We start from the raw sequence: 20,590 nt of genomic DNA on the forward strand, positions 1-20,590 counted from the left end.
AGCATCTTGGATCTGTAAGTCAATGTTTTACATCCAATTAGGGAAATCTTAGGATTTTTTCTAATTTTTTTTCTGCCACATTCATACTCTCCTGTCCTCCTGGGATTCCAATTATAGGCACGTTAGATCCAATTTAGTCTAACAGGTCCCTAAGACTCTGTTGTATTTTCTCTCTGTTCTCTAGATAGAATGATCTATTAATCTGTCTTCGAATTTACTGTCTTTCTTCTACCCTCTCCAATCTGCTGCTAAATCTATCCAGTAAATTTTCTCAATTACTGCACTCAACACTAATTTTCAGTTCTAGAATTTCTTTTTGTTTATTTTTCTTTGTTAAGATTCCTGATCTCTTCACTCATTAACACCATATTTACTTTTAGTTATCTAAATAGATTTTCCTTTAATTTATTGAATGTATTGACAATAGATGCTTCAATGTCTTTATCTGCTAAATCCAACATCTGGACCATTTCAAGATCAATTTCTATTGACTGCCCTATTTCTTGGTTATAGTGCACAACTTATTTTCTTGCATGTTTAGTAGTTTTTATTGTATACTGGACATTCTAAGGACATATTATAGAAGATTCTGAATTCTATTATCTTCCTTTGAAGAGTATCAATTTTAATTTAGCAGACTACTCAATTAATAGCCTGATCACAAACTCATGAAGGTTTGGTTTTAAAATTTGTGAAGGGCAGGTCTGTAGAAAGCCTAAGGTTCTCAAAAGGCCCTCTAAAGTGACAGAGCACCTGGGTGGCTCAGTAGGTTGGGCGTCCGACTTCAGTTCAGGTCATGATCTCGCGATTTGTGAGTTCGAGCCCTGTCGGCTCTGTGCTGACAGCTCAGAGCCTGGAATCTGTTTCGGTTTGTGTGTCTCCCTCTCTCTCTCAAAAATAAATAAACATTAAAAAAAAATTTTTTTTAAGTGACAGGAATAATCTCTAAATTCTGTCTCCACTGCAGAATCTGCCAGGGTTTCAGGCTTCATTAAATCTGACCTAGGGTAGACCTTACTCTAAGGTGTCTCAGCTAGATACCTGGGGTATTAACAAGGTCTCTCCAGTCTGGTTGGGCTGAAACGCCAATGTCTCCCAAAACTGCCTAACCTCTAATGTCACTATTCTGCTTTTAACCCGATAGCAGTCACTCTATAGTGACTCTCTAGTAAGCCTGAGGCAGTCTCATACTGTACAGGTGGATCTCCATCCTCAGCCAACCACCTTCAGGGGTCCCTCATTCATCTGCCCTAATACCTCTTGGTATTCTACCCCAAAGATTCCAGTTTCCAACTGCTTCCGCTGTCCTAACCTGTGATCTCTGCCTCCTTGGCTCACTTGGACAACCACACTCTGCTTCAATGCCAGCTTGCTGTACTACAGTCAGGAAGTTATCCCCCGACAGATATTCAAAGCAATCGTGGAGTTCGTCTCATGTTTTCCTCTCTCTCAAAGGTTTATAGTCTTGTATTGCCTTTTGTACAATGCCTAATAACAGCTTCCTCACATTTTTTCTAGTTTTATGTTGTTTATGACATAAGAGCTAGCCCAGCACTCAGAAGCAGAGGATGTCTTCCACCTTGAATATAATTCCATCCCATTATCACCCAATTCCCCCTCACCCTCTAGCTAAATGACTTTCTCCCAACCATTAGGTTTTACTTTAAATATCACTTTCTCAGTGAAGCATCCCACATTCCCCATCAGTGAAATCAAGTCTCCCTTCTAAACTGTATTAATATAATTGTTAATGCCATCTCACTCACCAGTCCTTCAGCTTTATAAGGGCAGGGACAGGATTACCTGGTTTACTACTTAAATTCCCTGCTCCAAGCTCCAGTACTTACCCCCAAACCAAGTACATAGTAGGTGCTTAATAAGTATTTGTTGAAAAAGTAAACATATCAGATAAGACAACCTCTGAAGAACGTATGGTTTACAATACATATGAAAATTTCACACTCTAAAGAAAAGATAAACCTCAATTTTCAAAGCATGTTTTCATAAGCCAGCAAAAATAATGCTATTTAAAATATTTGTTGTACTGGGGCACCTTGGTGGCTCAGTCAATTGAGTGTCTGACTTAGCTTGGGTCATGATCTTGTGGTCAATGAGTTCGAACCCTGAGTCAGGCTCTGTGCTGACAGCTCGGAGCCTGGAGCCTGCTTTGGATTTTGTCTCCCTCTCTCTCTGCCCCTCCCCGACTCATGCTCTGTTCTTGCTGTCTCTCAAAAACGAATAAATGTTAAAAAAATTTTTTTGAATATTTGTTGTACTATTTTATATAACAGTATATATCATGTACAAACATAGTCAGCAATTCCAAGTTTTTAACTTAAACTCTACATTATTATAAAATTCTATGCAATATAACCCAAAAGTACAGAATACCAAAAATGAAGACACAAAAGTAGTTTTGTTACTGTTTGCAGAAGGGGAGGTGGAGTACAATTATGAGTATGTCACACCAAAACTTAGAAGAGACCTGGGTTCTAGTGCTAACTCCAAGTTAATAACGTCCAGCTTTAGCATTCTATGGGGGAAAAAAATCCACATTTTACATTTAAGTTTGAAAATACGCAATTTCTTATGATTACAGTAACATAAATAAATTCTTTCTTCTATTCTAACATTTTACTTACCAGAAGTCAGATCTTTGTAGTTTTGTTGGTTTGTCAAAACCTGAGTAAGAACAGACCGCATCGCTCCTCCCATTTTAGTTAGATCTTCTAAAAAGGAAATTTGAGGTTCCAAAAGCTGAAGAACTTTGTTAAGGTCTTTTTCTGATGGTACATCGGCTGCTGTAAAAACATATAATTAACTTCCTTTAAGATATTTTGCTAAGAATAACAATATTTTATTCTTTTCAAATTACAGCAACTTGGGTAAGAGTATTTTATAATCAAAAAATTAATATAAGAACTCAGTTTAGAAGGTAGTTATCCACCCAGAGCCCAGCCTAGGGTAGACTTGCTCAGGAATTCAATTCTCTGAGAAAAGGTAAATGGGGAAAAGAGATGACTTCATAAGATATTAAGCATTTAATGTGGTTAAAAGGGATTCAATTTGAGGGTCCTATACTTCCAAATATATAAATGTAATCATAACATCATTTCAAAATTAGTGTTTAAGAAAAAGTAAGATCATTCTCTAAAATAAAACAAGACATTTTGAAACCAAATAATATTGAGAGTAGTGTAAGAATATTAGAACAAAATTATGTCAGCTCTAAATTTAAACCTGTGTAGCAAATAACCCATCCTCTATCATATTCTAAAAATACAAACTCATGTTAGCTGGAGGTCAAAGCAAGCAAAATGAAAAATAACTGTTTTCATAAACATGAATGTTTTTACTAAAATAGTTTTAAGATACCAGACAAGATATGTCTAGTAGAGCTGGAGGAAGAGAGAAGAAAGTTGTACAGCAACTGAAAAAGAATATTTAGGAGGGGGAAAAAAAGTGATTTTTCAGAGAAACTGAGTCTTAAAGGAAGAAATAAATAATGAGATTTAGAGCTCAGATAAAATTGGCAAAGAAGACGCATCATAAGGGAGCTAATGGGGGGGCCTGTGTGTCCAGGAAAGGGGATATCAATTTCATTCAACATTTATTCAGTACCTACTACATGATAGGCACTGAGAAGCAAAACTAAATAAAACCTAGTTTCTACCCCCCAAGGAACTCACAACCCAGCTCAAAGATGATCTGTGAATTAAATTTTAGGTAACTCTTGACTCCTGAGACCCAAAACTAAAAAACCTTACTTTCTCAGTGGATTACTAATACTGTATATTATTCATCTTCACATCCTCCCCGATGACTTATGCAGTAACACGGCAGATATTTAATTCACATTTGCAAAGGCTCTAGATGAGCTCTGACACTGGTCTGAGGATTGTAGAGTGAAATGAGAAATGGAACTCAAGGCATCTGTCAAACAACAATATCTCTGAGTTTCTATTACGTTGGATTAGATGATTTCAAGTCCTTTCTTTAATTTTAAACAGTGATCTCTACACAAAGCAATGTAGTAATTTTTCTGGCACAGCAAGAAGAAATGAATGCTGAGCACAAGTCGTAATACAGAAAGGAAATCTTCATGAACCTAAGTTCATGAAGCTCATCTGAAGACAAAAAAGTGCTTCCATTCATAGTTGGAAAACAAATAATTATCAAATTAAATAGCAAATAAATAGCAAATAATTATCAAAGCTATGTACCTAGGTCATCTACCTTTTATAACTGCTAAAGGTAACTAAAGGAAAAAATAAACATAATGTACTTTTGTGTGAATTGCTCCCTGATCTAATGGTAAGGTTTAAAGTTCTCATAATAAATGATTTCTACCTATTACTCTTCTAAAATAGGACACTCATGGGGTGCCTGGGTGGCGCAGTCAGTTAAGCGTCCGACTTCAGCCAGGTCACGATCTCGCGGTCCGTGAGTTCGAGCCCCGCGTCAGGCTCTGGGCTGATGGCTCAGAGCCTGGAGCCTGTTTCCGATTCTGTGTCTCCCTCTCTCTCTGCCCCTCCCCCATTCATGCTCTGTCTCTCTCTGTCCCAAAAAAAATAAATAAACGTTGGAAAAAAAAAATTTTTTTTTAATAAAATAGGACATTCATAATATAAAATGTAAATTCCCAAAAACTCTATTAACTAGTATATGAGAAATAGCACAAAAGGCAAGTTCAATAACCAGCTGGCCTCCAGGTCCTTCATTCCAAAGACAGGGTAGTTTGAGGCTAAATCAAAGTAATATTTCTTCCTATATTTTAAGACATATGCTCTGAGAGGGGTGGAAGTAGTTAACAAAGGATTGTAGATTTTGTTTAAAATGTAGAAATACAGTAGTATAAGTGTTTGCTCACAATGAGAATAACATGGTATTTTAGAAATGATGAAGATGCTAAATATTTCTTCACACTCCAATGATGGGGGATAGACAGAAGATTAAAACGTGTGCCATACTTTCAAACTGGATTTAAGATTATTTATGGTAAATACATAATTTAAAACCTCTAAAATTAATTCAAGATGTAGTCCCTTAAATGATAAAAATACAAGTATTATCAGAAAGGTAAATTACCATACTAATTGATATCTGTAATTTACAAGGTCAGACTGACGACTTTAACAGATAATATCCAAATCCAAAATATTTAGTAAAGTATATTAATCAAGATTGTGACTAAATCTTAAAAAGCAAGAAGAATATCTACATGTTTCTTTTTTCTTTTCAATACTATCACGATGCTTACACCCATACATTCTACCTGTAAGATGGGAGTGAGCAATTTCTCTCATAAGTTGTTATATATGGAGGTGAATAAAAATATATAGACATCTACAAAAAAAAGAGAGAAAGAGAACTGGTGAAAAAGTAGTTTATCTTCTAAAAATCTAAGTTAAAGTCACACATTTCCAGGACTTCTTAATTCTGTTATAGCACAATATAATCGTAAAGTCACTTTAACCCCATAAAATGATCATTTCCTCATCCGCAAAAGGCCAACTAAGTTTGATTCAACATATCTATGACCCCAGGAACAGAAAGTTCTAAACTATGCCTACTAAAAGGTTATAAGATTATAAGGTATCTGTTAGGTTATATAATTGATGTATATACTAAAGAATGTTTTTATTTAGCATCTGTATTTCATAGTCTTGTCATAAAACACGGTAAACAAAAAAAATGATATCTGAAAAAAATTCACCTCATTATTCATACCAAATTCTGTTAATAGGAAACAAAAAGACTACTAACAAAGAGTAGACTAAACATACCTGGTTCATTATAGCCTTCTCTTAAGTACTGAATAAGACAAAAAATAAATCTTGGAAGAACAAATTCAGACATCATCAGTAAGTCTTTGGGGACACAGGGAATATTTGAACTTGATTTAATTTGATGCCTTTTGCAAAACCTGTAATATGAAAAAGAAAAAAAATTAACAGTGATATCTAATCTGCCAGAAACATATTATCACTATATTTACAACATCCATAAACAGAATGCAGGCCAATATGATTCTTATCAAGGTACCATGTTAAAAGACTGTAAATGAGTCTTTAAATCAAAAATGTGGCTGAGGGGGATTTCCTCCTAATAAAAGACTACACTCGCTAGGTTCCAACTAGAATATAAAAAGAAAATCTCATTACAGGATTTAATATTTTTAACTGCAATTTATTACTTTTACATACTACTTTGTTACTTCCACTCTTTATAAAACCATTAAGTAGAAACATCATTTCCTAAGAATTTGCATTTTCTATTCCTTAATTATTTCTAATTTATTGTATTAATGAATACATAAGTGATAGAAATACTTAGTTTATTTGAAAAATTAATATAGTACACTTAAGTATATACATTCCTTCTAATCTTGTTTATACTTATTTTAAAGTATGATTGATATACTTGAACAAAAATGAAGCAAACTATTCTGTATTCACAATCCAAATGATCACAAATAAGGTATTTTGTGACAATACAGAATAACCACACTAAACATATAAAATATCTAGAAACAAACTTATTAGAAAGAATGCAAAAACTATCTCACCTGAAAAGCATAAAAGATCTAAATAGAGAAAAACTACATTCTCAAATGGAAAATATAATTTAAAAAAAATTTTTTTTAAATATTTAGTTTTGAGAGAGAAAGAGTACATGCACCCACAAGTGGGGGAGAGGTGGGGAGGGGCAGACAGAAGATCCATAGGACCCTCTGTGCTGACAGCAGAGAGCTGTCAAATTCAGGAACTGGGGTTCAAATTTAGGAACTGCGAGATCATGACCTGAGCTGAAGTCAGATGTTTAACCACTTAAACCAGGCACCCCTAATTTTATTATCTTTTAAATCAGTGCCACCAAGCTTGATACCATTACAGTTAAATCACAATGGGATTAACCACTAATTCTGAAGTTTAAATGGAAGAGCAAATGTATAGGAAAAAATCTGTAAAACTTGTGAGAAATATGATTAATGATAGTGATTTAAACCTTAAAGCATACTACAAAGCTATTATAATTAAAAATCTGTGGTAATAATGGGGTGCCTGGGTGGCTTAGTGGGTTGAGCGTCCGACTCCAGGTCATGATCTCATGGTTGATGAGTTCGAGCCCCGCGTGGGGCTCTGTGCTGACAGCTCAGAGCCTGGAGCCTGCTTTGGATTCTGTGTCTCCCTCTCTCTGCCCCTCCCCGACACATTCTCTGTCTCAAAAATAAATAAACATTAAAAAAAAAAAACTGTAGTAATAAAATATCATCAAAGGACCACAATGGAGTATAGAAACAGACCATGTAAACCTGTGAATTTAATATAACAAATACGGCATTTCAATTCAATGTGGTAGGGAGAAGACATTCAACAAATTGCTTTAGGACAATTGATTACTTATATATGCAGGAAGTAAGTGTTATTCTTATCTTACACTACATACAAAATATATTTCATACACATCTAAAGTGAAAAAAGTTACGAGGAAAAAAATAAACTATTCCACCTACATTACCTCAAAGTACAGAAAGCATAACCAAGTTTAAGCCAAAAGCCATAAATGTAAAATAAAAATTAACTACATAAATCAATAACTTCTATACAGAAGACAAATTACAAATTAAAAAATATATTTACAAGAGGCAAAACACACTAAAGATTAGTATCTTTGATTAAGAACTCTTAAAAACAGTAAGAAAAAGAAAACAATTCAATAGAAAAAGCAGCCAAGGTCATGAACAATTCACCAAAAAAAAACCCTGCTGAATGGCCAATAAACAAATGAAAAGATGCTCAAGTTCTCTAATAACCAAAGCAATGAATTATATTAAAATAAAAAATGAGTTGGGGCTCCTGGGTGGCTTGGTCGGTTAAGTGTCCGACTTTGGCTCCGGTCATGATCTCACAGTCCATGAGTTCAAGCCCCGCGTCCGGCTCTGTGCTGACAGCTCAGAGCCTGGAGCCTGTTTCAGATTCTGTGTCTCCCTCTCTCTCTGCTCCTCCCCTGTTCATGCTCTGTCTCTCTCTGTCTCAAAAATAAATAAACGTTAAAAAAATTTTTTTTTTAATGAAAAATGAGTAACTAGAAAATAACCTTTTTGTGATATCTAGTGAAATAACTGACATATGAATGGAGCCATTATAAAGAAAAGCTTAAGGGGAAATTTTCCATTTAGATGATAACATCCTTATCAATCTTTGCATAACAAGAAGTTAAAAAAAAAAAATTCAAACACTGTGATTCTTATGAAGCACACAGCACCATTTAGGAAGAGTTCTTACCAAACAAGCTGAACTTGACACCTAGTCTCTAGAGCTCACTTCCATTTATAAGAAGTATAGGGGTTAAAGGAAAAAGTTAAAAACACCCCTAAAAACAAATAGACAAATCATGAATGTAGACCATTATATAGGACAATGAATTTAATTTATGCAACCTGTCCATGGCAAGAGGAGAAAGAAGGTAGAAGGACCACTCTAGGTTTGAAAAAGCTTTAGAGATCCAATAAACATAATACATGAACCAATCCTAACAAACCAACTTTACAAAGGTATTTTTTATACAATCAGGGAGATCTAATTATGAACTGGGTAACATAACAGTTCATTAGTTCATTAGATAATTTTATTAGGTGTGATAACAGCATTGTGATTATGTAGGAAAATATGCATGGATATTTGGTGATACTAAGGAATTATTTTATGTAGGTAGGACAGTAGCATCATTGCCGTTATCATGGGAAAAGGAAGTCTTGTGTTCGAGATATATCTATAGAAATACTTACAGATAAAATGCTATATATATGAGACTTGCTTCAAAATAACACAGTGGGGTGAACTGAATTAGGTGGGAGTATGCCAAAGACCAACTAGAAGTTGTTAGTTGTTGAAACTGGGAGATGGATACATGAGGTTTCATTATGTTGTGCTCATTAAATAGAATGTGGGCCAATATCAAAGCCAGTAAGTATTCCATTCACATATTTAAGGCACCAAGTCAAATGAATGTAGTTTTAATTGGTCTTTAAATTAAAAATGTCACTGAAGGAGCTTTTTCCGAATAAAAGATCATAGTAGTTGGGTTCATTATGTGCATTGCCTTTATATATGTTTGAAATTTTCTGTACCAAAAAGCTAAAAAATGCTTAAAAGAAAGGAATTATTTGAATTTTTTAAATATAAATACTGGGGGCGCCTGGGTGGCTCAGTTGGTTGCGCATCAAACTTTGGCTCAGATCACGGTCTCATGGTTTGCAAGTTTGAGCCCCACATTGGGCTCTCTGCTGTCAGCGCTGAGCCTGCTTTGGATCCTCTGTTGGACTCCTTTGTCCCTCTCTCTCTCTCTCTCTCTCTCTCTCTCTCTCTCTGCCCCTCCCCCACTAGCATTCTCTCTCTCTCTCTCTCTCTCTCTCTCTCTCTCTCAAAAATCAACATTAAAAAAAAGGTAATACTGAAGCATGTCAGGGTAAGATGATAATATTTGGAATTTCCTTCAAAATACTTCAGAAAAACAGAAGAAAAGAACAAATGAAGCAAATGTGACAAAAATCTTGGTAAATGTTGAGTCCAGTGATGAGTATACACGGAGGTTCAATGTTCTCGTCTTTATCTTTGTGTATGTTTGAAAATTTTGATAACACAAAAGTCTTTTTCATCTTGAGGACTGGGGAAAGTTCACTTTACTAATTCATTGTTGGAAAGTACATTCAGAAATGTTTGTTATCGTATACACGGAAGTGTATATAGATCCCGTTTCTATAAAATCCCGCTCTAGCAAAATTTACTATAACTTTTAGTGTTCAAAAGCAAATGAGCAGAAAAAAGCTTTGGTGGGTCTTGTCGCGGTTCCCACCTTTGCCTTCATCTCTGCAGCATGGTTTTCATAACCTGGCAATTTGTGTACTCTGTGTGCTCCTCATCTGCTACCTCAGCCTCCGTGAAGAAAATCATCATCAACTACATGTTGGTTACTGGCAGCAAGATGATGGGCACTGACATCACCCAGGTTGCTGCAGCAACTGGCCACAACGGTGTTGGTGGACCAGACAGAGGACATGCTGGCAAAATCTAGAAATGAGATTGAGGAAAGCCTTAGGAAAGTGGCAGAGAAGAAGTCTGCATAAAACCCCAAGGCGGGTGATGAATTTGTGGAGAAGACCCTGAGCAACATATCAACCAGCATGGATGCAGCATCCATAGTCCACAGCATGGACTTGGTGGTAGAGGCCATTCTGGAGAATTTAAAGATGAAGAATGACTTCTTCAAGAGGTTGAACAAGTTTGCCTCTGAACGTACAATCTTTGCCAGCAACATTTCCTCTCTGCAGTCTACAAACATAGCCAATGCCACCATAAGACAGGACTGATTCACTGGACTCCATTTCTTCAACCCAGTGCCCTTGATAAAGCTTGTGGAGGTCATTAAAACACCACTGACTGACCAGAATACACCTGAATCTCTGACAGACTTCAGCAAAGCCCTGGAAAACCATCCGGTTTCTTATAAGAACACGTCTGAGTTTACTGTGAACTGTCTCCTAGTGCCATACCTCATGGAAGCAGTCAGGCTGCATGAATGAGTAACGCATCCAAAGGAAGATATCAACACTGCTATGAAGCTAGGAGCTGGTTACTCCATGGCCCATTTGAGCTTGATTACATAGGGCTGGATACTACAAAGTTCATCATGGACAGGTGGCATGAAATGGAACCCTTTGCTTCAACCCAGCCTGTCCTTGAAGAAGTTGGTAGCAGAGAATAAGCTTGGCAAGAAGACTGAAGAAGGACATTGCAAATACAAGTGAGGCACAGTTTCTCTGCCTCTGCGAAGAAACCCTATAAGCAATGTACCAGCAGCCCCCCAAGCACCCATGGGAATGTTCTCTGGTCAGACATCCCCTCATACAGCATAGTCCGTTCGATGTGGGGGTTTTTTGTTTTGTTTTGTTTTTAATGTTAGAGACAGAGTGAGAGAGAACACATGCACACATGGAGAGGAAAAACAGAGAGACAGAGACAGAGACAGAATCCTAAGCAGGCTCTGCACTGTCATTGCGGAGCCTGACACGGGGCTCGATCCCACAGCCCCAGGATTATGACCTGAGCTGAAATCAAGAGTCAGAGGTCCAACCAATAGAGCCACCCATGCACCCCCAATGTGCATTTTGATTGTAATCTATCTGAAGTAATTATTTACACTAGTTATAATAAGAGTAAATTCCTCCATTGAGAACTAGTTCCCTTTTATATGCTGTTCATTCTGTGTATTTTCTAACAAGTTTTATAACTCTTGAAGCAAACATTTTTCTGAACCTTATCATTTTCTTCTTAATGTTTATTTTGAGAAGGAGTGTGAGCGTGGGGAGGGGCAGAGAGAGAATCCCAAGCAGGCTCTGAGCTGTCAGCATGCAGCCCAACACAGGGCTCAATCCCGTAAAGCATGGGACCATGACCTGTGCTACAATCGAGTCAACATGCTTAACTGACTGAGCCACCCAGGTGCCCCAAACCTTACCATTTTCATAAAGAATTGCCTGGATCCATTCACTTGTAAAGGGGACAGCCCTTCCTGTTAGTGTGTGCTAAGTTCATCACTGCCAGACAGTAATGAGCCATTGGACACATATGTGGTGTGTCTGTGAATGCTAGGGTGAGCGGCACTTGCATCTTGCATTTATGAGAACATATGCTACCTGCAGCTTCAAGCCTTACCCTACATTTTGGGCACAACATAAGATGTCATGTCTTTATTCAACTCCTGCTATTAGATTGGTAGGAACATCTCCATGGTTTGCAGGAAGAGTTTTTTTTTTTTTAATTTTTTTTTTGTTTAATGTTTATTGATTTTTGACAGAGAGAGAGACAGAGCATGAGCAGGGGAGGGGCAGAGACAGAGGGAGACACAGAATCCGAAGCAGGCTCCAGGCTCTGAGCTGTCAGCACAAAGCCCAACTCAGGGCTCGAACTCACAGACCGAGAGATCAAGACCTGAGCCAAAGTCAGACGCTCAACCAACTGAGCCACCCAGGCGCCCCGGAAGAGGTTTCATTCACATCCAAAATCTGAGTGATTATCGTCTCTTTTTTTTTTCATGAGAAATCATTGCTGCAAACTGCCTATAAATTGATTCTAATAAAATGCAATCTTTTAACCTGTGAAAATTTGAAGTAAAATAAACATGAGTATAATTTAAAAAAAAAAAGCAAATGGGCAGAGGGCAAAGGAAAAAAGAGAGAGAGAAAGAGACAAAGAAACAGACTTTTAGCTGTAGAGAACAAATTGATGGTTATCAAAGGGAGGTGGCTGGGGAGATGGGTGAAATAGGTAATGAGGATTAAGAAGTACATTTGTTGTGATTAGCACCAGGTATCGTACGGAAGTAATGAATCACAATATTGTACACCTGAAACTTTAACATCGTATGTTAACTATACTGGAATTAAAATAAAAATTTAATTTTAAAAAAACTTTAAGTGTTCATACCCTGTCCTAGCATTTCTACTTCTAGGGATTTATTACACAGAAATACTCCTAAATTTTTAAGACAGTATCTACAAAGATGTGTGCAATGCAAAAAAAAAAAAAAAAAAAAAAAAAGCTAGAAACAACTCGCGTTCAGTAATAAAGGTTATCCAAATTATGGCAGATCCATAAAATACTTTATGTTGGTTAAAGAGAATGAGATAGATCAACAAGTACTGAAGTAGAATCATATCTAAGATAAATAGAGAAATGAACTACATAATAGTATACATATTGTAATATCTTTATAATTAAAATTTTGGAGAAAGAATAGGAAAGAAAATGTTAATACGTGTAAGAAAAAAATATTTATATCAAATACATGTATCTGTGGAATATTAACCAGGAATATTAATTGGTGGAAATTAACCAGGAATACAATATATAACACACTCTGACTTCTACATTAATTCTACCTATAATATTTGAATTTTGTGTAACAAACACATGCATAACTTTGTAATCAAAAGGAAAAGATTTACACTAAAAGCAAACAAACAATAAGTTATGTCATTCATTTGGTTTTAGTTCTACAATTTACAGTTTTAATTCTGAACATTTCTGGATTCATAGACTCCTTTGAGAATCTAATGAAAGTTATAACTCTTTCTTAAGAAAAATATATACAGGGGTGCCTGGGTGGCTCAATCATTTAAGCATCTGGCTTCAGCTCAGATCATGATCTCACCGCTCATGACTTTGAGCCCCACGTCTGTCTCTGTGCTAACAGCTCGGAGCCTGGAGCCTGCTTCAGATTCTGTCTCCGTCTCTGGCTCTCTGTCTCTGTCTCACTCTCTCTCAAATATAAAACATAAGAAAAGTTTTTTAAAAAACCATATTAAAAAAAGGAAGAAAGAAGGACCACAAAACAGAGTGGTCACACACTGCTGAAGCCTATCTATCCTTAATGTTAGGTCAACAGATTACAGTATAGAGAGATACAGATTTCCTCAGTCCTCAAGGCAGACAGATGGGCAGGGTCGGAGCAGCCTCCTCAATTGCTTCTGTGGCCCATCCAAATATCATTTCCATGTCTAGCATACTATGAAAAAGGTTAGGAAGTACTGTATCTTAAGGTCCAAACCTTTATTTTAAAGGTAAATATGGTTGGGGTACCTGGGTGGCTCAGTCAGTTAAGTGTCCGACTTCGGCTCAGGTCATGATCTCATGGTTCATGGGTTCGAGCCCCATGTCGGGCTCTTTGCTGACAGCCTAGAGTCTGGAGCCTGCTTCTATATCTCCCTCTCTCTCTGCCCCTCCCCCACTCTCACTCTGTCTCTCTGTCTCTGAAAAATAAATAAACATTAAAGATAAATAAGGTTGTGTCAAGATGGCCAAGTAGTTTAAGGCACCAGACTCAAGCACCTGCTTCATAAAGATAAAGATAAATATGAACTTCAGAACATCTTTCAGCTGTGACACACAAAATCTAATCAGCAAAATCAAGGAAAGATTTCTATTTTTAAAAGCTTAAAAAAAAAAAAAAGTCTGGCCTGTGTGACAGGTTAGACAAGTGGTGATCGAAGATAATTTAATTATACTGCCTACAAGGATAAATATGAAGAACAACAGATGAAAGGAAAGCCAGAAGAGAAGAATGGGAACACATACACTAAAGGATGCAATGAAAAACTTGACAGTTGAAAAGCAGGAAAAGAGAAAAGATTAGATGAAGGAGGGCACAGAAAGCTCTCTTAGACACTTTCCATGTAGAAAAGAAATGAATTCAAAAGTGCTACTGGGCAGCCAGTGAAGAACAATTTGAACAGTGTCAAGTGGCATCAAAGAGTGAAATTTCAACCTTGAACTAACTATGCCCAAGGAACAAGAGTGGTCTAAGCAACCTGGGGACTGGGATTACAGGAGTATATCAGATGGCTATTGACTGAAAAAATTAATAGCCAGAAGACTTAAGGACCAAGCTCTGTGAGCTAGTTAAAATAACGTAAGACTGTGCAATACTGGTATAACACATTATAAGATCGACAAAATTGTTTTTCATATTTCAAACTGATCATAGTGTGGGAACTAAAGCATCTTACATATTACATAGCAAGTGTTCAATGAAGACTTGAGGAAATGAATGAATCTAATAATAGAACACCAAGATGATTTCAAGGGCATCCAGTTAAAAAATAACCAGACTTCCTGTGAACAACAACAACAAAAAGGACTAGACACCCATTTAATAATACGAGCTTTTCAATTATATTTTAAAGAACCACTGTATGCCTGACACTGACAACTTAGGCCCCAGGAATACAGGGGCCTTGCTCCCATGGAGCTAACTTTCTACTGGGGGAGTGAGTAGAAGATGACAGAGAGAGAAACAAAAACATAAATATGAATAATAAGCTCTGCAAAAATAATTTGACGGCATGATTTACAGAATGTGTCTACCAGGCTCCTTTAAATTGGGTTTGAAATGGAAGGCCTTTCTGAAGAGGTGATATTTAGGATACAGGCCAAATGACATAAAGAAGCTAGGCTAGGCACACCAAGCTCTGTAGGTATATTGTCAAGAGGTCTGACAAAAGCCAACTGCGTATAAACAGGTATGAAAGATCTCTCCCCAAGTGAACAGGAAGAGGCCTTTCTAGACAACTGGTATGGCTCCAAAGAAAAAATGAGGCAGAAAGTAATGTGTTCACAATAGCAGCTCACAGGTCACAGATACTTTCTTCAAAGAATCCAGCAGTTTTGAATGATTAAGAAGATTAAATATTCCTTAGTGGAACAGGATGTTATGGCAATAATAGAAAGGCTGAACAGAACTACAGAAACAGTTAATAAAATAACGTCTCCAAATTTTATTTTACCTCAACTTTTTAAAATTTTTCATTGAAATATAACTGACAGAAAATTTCCAAAAAAATAAGTGCAGCTCAGTGAAGTATCACAAACAGCACACCTATGTAACCAACTAGATCTAGAAACAAAACATTCCCAGTATCCCAGAAACTCTCCTTGTGACTCCTACGATACTGAGTTTAAACGACTAAAAGTGGAATTCCAGGATTCTGAGAGAAGGGAGGAGACAGGATGGGAAGGGAGTGGACAGAACCAAAGAGGAGAAAGGGGAAGAAAGAAAAAAGGACCAGAGATTCCTAGTGGTCCATTTGCAAATTATTAAGACTTAGTTGGGGGGGGGGGGGGGGGGGAGGCTAGGACAGTAAGAAAAGGCCAATTCAAATAACTCAAGCACATATTTCAAAAATTAGAAAAGCATCTAAGATAAGCTCCCCTAAAAATCAGACTGTGGCATATACATCCCATTCCCAATTTAGCACAAATTACACACATATACACTATTCTGCATATAATTTAAGATAATTCACAAAGACCCCTGGAAAGACAGGCATCCCATATTAAAAGCCCTTGAAATAAACTGTTCTCTTCATTTTACAGATGGGGAAACCTCAGAAACACTAAATGACATGCCTAACTAGTAAAATTGTTTAAAAAAAAAAATTCCTAAAGATCACAAAAGACATACCGTAAAGATATATGGTTTCCACTAAATTGACCTATATATATAGGTAAAAATACCAGTAAGGAATAAACAAGGTCATTCTGAGATTCCTATGGAAAAGAAAGGCTAAGAAAATTTTGAACAATAAGAGTAATAATAAAATAGCTTTACCAGATATTAAAACTTACTTTAAGGTTAAAATAATCAAAACTGTGGTAGACAGCTTTTAGGGAGCTTACCTTTTAGAAGACAGTAATAGACATTAATGATAAATATAATTAAATAAAACATAAAGTAAAGAAAGGTGAAGTTAGGTCAGAAATTCAGTTCCAAATTCACCTATATGTGTTCTTATGCCATTTCTCTAGATATACAGTTCTACATCTCTAATTTGTACAGCCTAAAGTATTAATTCATCTCATGTCTAAAATTATTAGAAATAAAGAAAACAAATTCCATCTATATAGATTTAATATTATTTGGTGAGGCCTAAAGTACTACCAAAACAAAAGCAAAATATTTATGAAAACTCTAAGTTCTAAATTCAGTCACAGTGTGCATATAGGATCAGAAGACATGTAAATTAGAGAGAGATGTACAGTAAATTAGAAGACATGTAAATTAGAGATGTACAGTAAATTAGAAGACATGTAAATTAGAGATGTACAGTAAATTAGAAGACAGCAAAATTAGAGATGTACATGTATTAAAGTATTAAAATAGTAAATAAATCATATTGAATGCTCGAGGGCAGAAAGGAAACAATGTGGTAATGGTACATAAAAAGGTGTATCAATGGACAAATTAATTATTGTGAATCCAAATACAGAATCAAATCCATATGGAATTTAATTCATGACAAGGCAGATTTCAATCTATGAGGAAAACATGGTTTATTATGAATGATACTGAGATGAATTGAGTAACCAGCAAAGATTCAGGGGAGGAGTAATCTCCTCACACCTTATAAATAAGACCCATATCAAACTTCTACAGATGAAAAATATCAGAAATGAAAAATACACCACACAGGATAACAGTAGATTAGACACTAGAAAAAAAAAAGATGAGCGATTTAACTAACCTAACAATAAGAAATGGGGCGTCTGGGGGGGCTCAGTTGGTTTAGCATTTGATTCTTAACTTAAGGTCAGGTCATGATCCCAGGATCATGGGACTGAGCCCCGTGTCAGGCTCTGTGCTAAGCAATGAGCCTGCTGAAGATTGTCTCCCTCTTTCTCACTGCCCCTCTCCCCCGCTCATCCATGCACATGCGTGCACGCTCCCTCTCCTCTCTAAAATAAATAAATAAAATTATTAAAAAAATAAGAAACTATCCAAAATAAAGCACAGAGACTGAGAACATAAACAAAACTTATGTGAAGAGTGACAATAACAAGCAGTCTTGCATTACCCTGGAAACCCAAAAAGGGGAGGAGGGGAGAAAACACAAATATCTGAAGAATGGCTGAAGTTTCCCCAAATTTGCTGAAAACCATAAAATTACAGATCCAAGAACTCATCAAATCCCAACCAGAATAAACTTTTTTTAAAGCCATACAAAGGCACTTCATAATCAAACTGCTGAAAACCAGTGGTAAGAAAATCTTCAAAGTGGGGCGCCTGGGTGGCTCAGTCGGGTTAAGTGTCCAACTTCAGCTCAGGTCATAATCTCGCAGCTCATGAGTTCGAGGCCTGCGTCGGGCTCTGTGCTGACAGATCAGAGCCTGGAGCCTGCTTCGGATTCTGTGTCTCCCTCTCACTCTGCCCCTAACCCACTCGCATTCTGTCTCTCTCAAAAATAAATAAACATTAAAAAAAAATTTTTTTTTTAAAAGAAAATCTTTGGGGCGCCTGGGTGGCTCAGTCAGTTGAGCGTCCAACTTCAGCTCAGGTCACGATCTCACGGTTCGTGAGTTTGAGCCCCACATCGGGCTCTTTGCTGATGGCTCGGAGCCTGGAGCCTGGTTTGGATTCTGTGACTCCCTCTCTCTCTGCCCCTCTCCCACTTGTGCTCTGTCTCTCTCTGTCTCTGTCTCTCAAAAATAAATAAATGTAAAAAAAATTTTTTTCATTAAAAAAAATAAATAAAAAGAAAATCTTCAAAGCAACCAGAAGAAAATGACCCATTATGTACAGAGCAACAAAAATATAAAGGACGGCAGACTTTTCAACAGGAACTGCATAATCAGAACACAATGTAGAACCATATTTAAAGCGCTAGAATTAAAAAAGCAAACCTGTGACTCTAGAATTCTTACCTCAAATAAAACACCCTTCAAAACTGAAGGTAAATGAAAACTTTCCAGACAAAATCTTTCCACAGAAAATTCATTGCTATCATACCTGTACCATAAGAAATATTAAAGGAAATTTTTCAAGCAATATTATGATAAGCCCACATGGCAGGAAACTGATCCTCCTGTCAACAGTCATGTGAGTGACCCACATTGAAGGTGGATCTTCCAGTCCCTGGAAGACTATAAACCCAGCCAAGGTTTTTACTACAACCCCATGAGACACTATGCCAAAACAACCCACATAAGCCACTTCCAAATCCCTAGTCCATAGAAACTATGAGATGACAAATTTTTATTGTTTGAAGCTTCTAAGTTTCAGAGTGATTTGTTACACAGTGATAACTACCAAAAACACTATCAACAAACTAGACCTAACCAACAATAATAGAACACTACAAACTACAACAGCTAGAAGCTCATTCCATTGTTCATAAAATATATCCTAATAAATACCTTTTATCATTTTTAAGAAGTACTAGGATATTACTGACTGACAGAATTATGTAGTCAAACACACAGACCTTTTCAAATGATCTACACTGTATATGTTTACCAACATACATGTCAATATACCCACTCTCCATCCTCTTCTTCCTACTGAACTGTGACCCTCAAAAATTCATACATTGAAGTCTTAACCCCCACTGTGACTGTATGTGGAGACAGGACCTTTGAGGAGGTAACTAAGGTTAAGTGAAGTCATAGAGTGGAGCCCTAATCCAATACAACTAGTGTCACTATAAGAAGAGAAAAATAGGGGGGCGCCTGGGTGGCGCAGTCGGTTAAGCGTCCGACTTCAGCCAGGTCACGATCTCGCGGTCCGTGAGTTCGAGCCCCACGTCAGGCTCTGGGCGGATGGCTCAGAGCCTGGAGCCTGTTTCAGATTCTGTGTCTCCCTCTCTCTCTGCCCCTCCCCCGTTCATGCTCTGTCTCTCTGTGTCCCAAAAATAAATAAACGTTGAAAAAAAAAAAAAAAAAAGAAGAGAAAAATAGGAGCACCTGGGTGGTTCAGTTGTTTGAGCGTCTGACATCAGCTCAGATCATGATCTCATGGCTCATGGGTTCAAGACCCGCATTGGTCTCTGTGCTTACAGCTCAGAGCCTGAAGCCTGCTTCAGATTCTGTGTCTCCCTCTCTCTCTGCCCCTCCCCCACTCGTACTCTGTCTCTCAAAAATAAACATAAAAAAAAAAAAAAAAGAAGAGAAAGAGACACCAGGGTTACACACATACACACAGGAAAGACCATGTGCAGATACAGGGTTAAGGCAGCCATCTATGGCCCAGGAGAGAAGCCTCAGTAGAAACCAAACCTGCCAGCACCTTGATCTTGGACTTCCAGGCTCCAGAACTGTGAAAAATAAATTTCTACTATTTAAGCCCCCGTCTATGGTATTATGTTATGGCAGCAAGCTAATATACTCCCTCAATGGGACACAACTGCCTAAATACACAATGGAGCCCACCTTATGGCCAGCACTGAAATTAGTCCAAACCAGACTGATGGCTTTTCAGTACTGACAAGCAAAAAATATCAACGAATGGTATATGGATCTTACCACTTTATGGTATTGAAACATTTTAAATGAACATTACACAAACTATGTTCTCAGACCACAAAGCAATTAAAATGGAAATCAGTAACAGACATAGGGTTAAAAATCCTTAAAAATTTGAAAATTTACACACCTGCAAACAATGCATGGACCATGCTTAGTGCTTGGCTAAGTACTAAAGCAATGGATATTCTCATTGTACTGACGGAGAAGAGTGTAAATTAACATACCAAATATGAGGACAATTTGGCAATATTGTATTAAAAGTATAAATGCATACCTATTTCACCCAGTAATTCAAGGAATTAGAGTCAGGATTGCCTAATTTCTGATCTAGAACTTTTTCACAAAACCTACGAGAACATTTTTTCAAGGTACAAAGAAAGAATTTTCATATGGTGTCCAGATGAAAGAGTTAAGCTGTAAGATGAAGTATAGCCAAAATAATAAAATATTATAACCCCCATAGTTTTCAACAGCTTGAACAATCAAAGAGAAAAATAAAATAAAATAAAAAATTTTTAAAGGAGGTGAATTCAAAAAATTCTACCAAGCAGGACACAAAGACTGGCACTTAGCCAGGGAGCATAGCCTAGGGATCCACCCAATCAGGGCTGATTAAGGACCTAGCCTGTGGCCCCACCCAATCACAGAGTCCAACTAGCTACACTACCTGGCCAGGAAGCACAGCCTGCGATTCTGTCCAACCAGAGATTATTATGGAGCCCAGCCAATGG

At 37.0% G+C, this 20,590-nt stretch overlaps 1 protein-coding gene and 1 pseudogene across 2 annotated transcripts in view; one reads left to right on the plus strand and one right to left on the minus strand.

The window, feature by feature from the left end:
- Window positions 1–20,590, minus strand: part of UBR3 (ubiquitin protein ligase E3 component n-recognin 3) — a 234,392-nt gene that overhangs the window by 191,284 nt on the left and 22,518 nt on the right. For both annotated transcript variants that reach the window (XM_047870436.1, XM_047870435.1), the window contains exons 2-3: window positions 5,787–5,926; window positions 2,643–2,801 (exon numbers count right to left, since the gene is read on the minus strand). In XM_047870436.1, coding sequence (XP_047726392.1) covers window positions 2,643–2,801; window positions 5,787–5,926 — 299 coding nt within the window. The remainder of the gene's footprint in view (window positions 1–2,642; window positions 2,802–5,786; window positions 5,927–20,590) is intronic.
- LOC125172414 (hydroxyacyl-coenzyme A dehydrogenase, mitochondrial-like) lies at window positions 9,880–10,810 on the plus strand (annotated as a pseudogene).

The sequence above is a fragment of the Prionailurus viverrinus genome, chromosome C1 (assembly GCF_022837055.1).
Source record: "Prionailurus viverrinus isolate Anna chromosome C1, UM_Priviv_1.0, whole genome shotgun sequence".
NCBI lineage: Eukaryota > Metazoa > Chordata > Mammalia > Carnivora > Felidae > Prionailurus > Prionailurus viverrinus.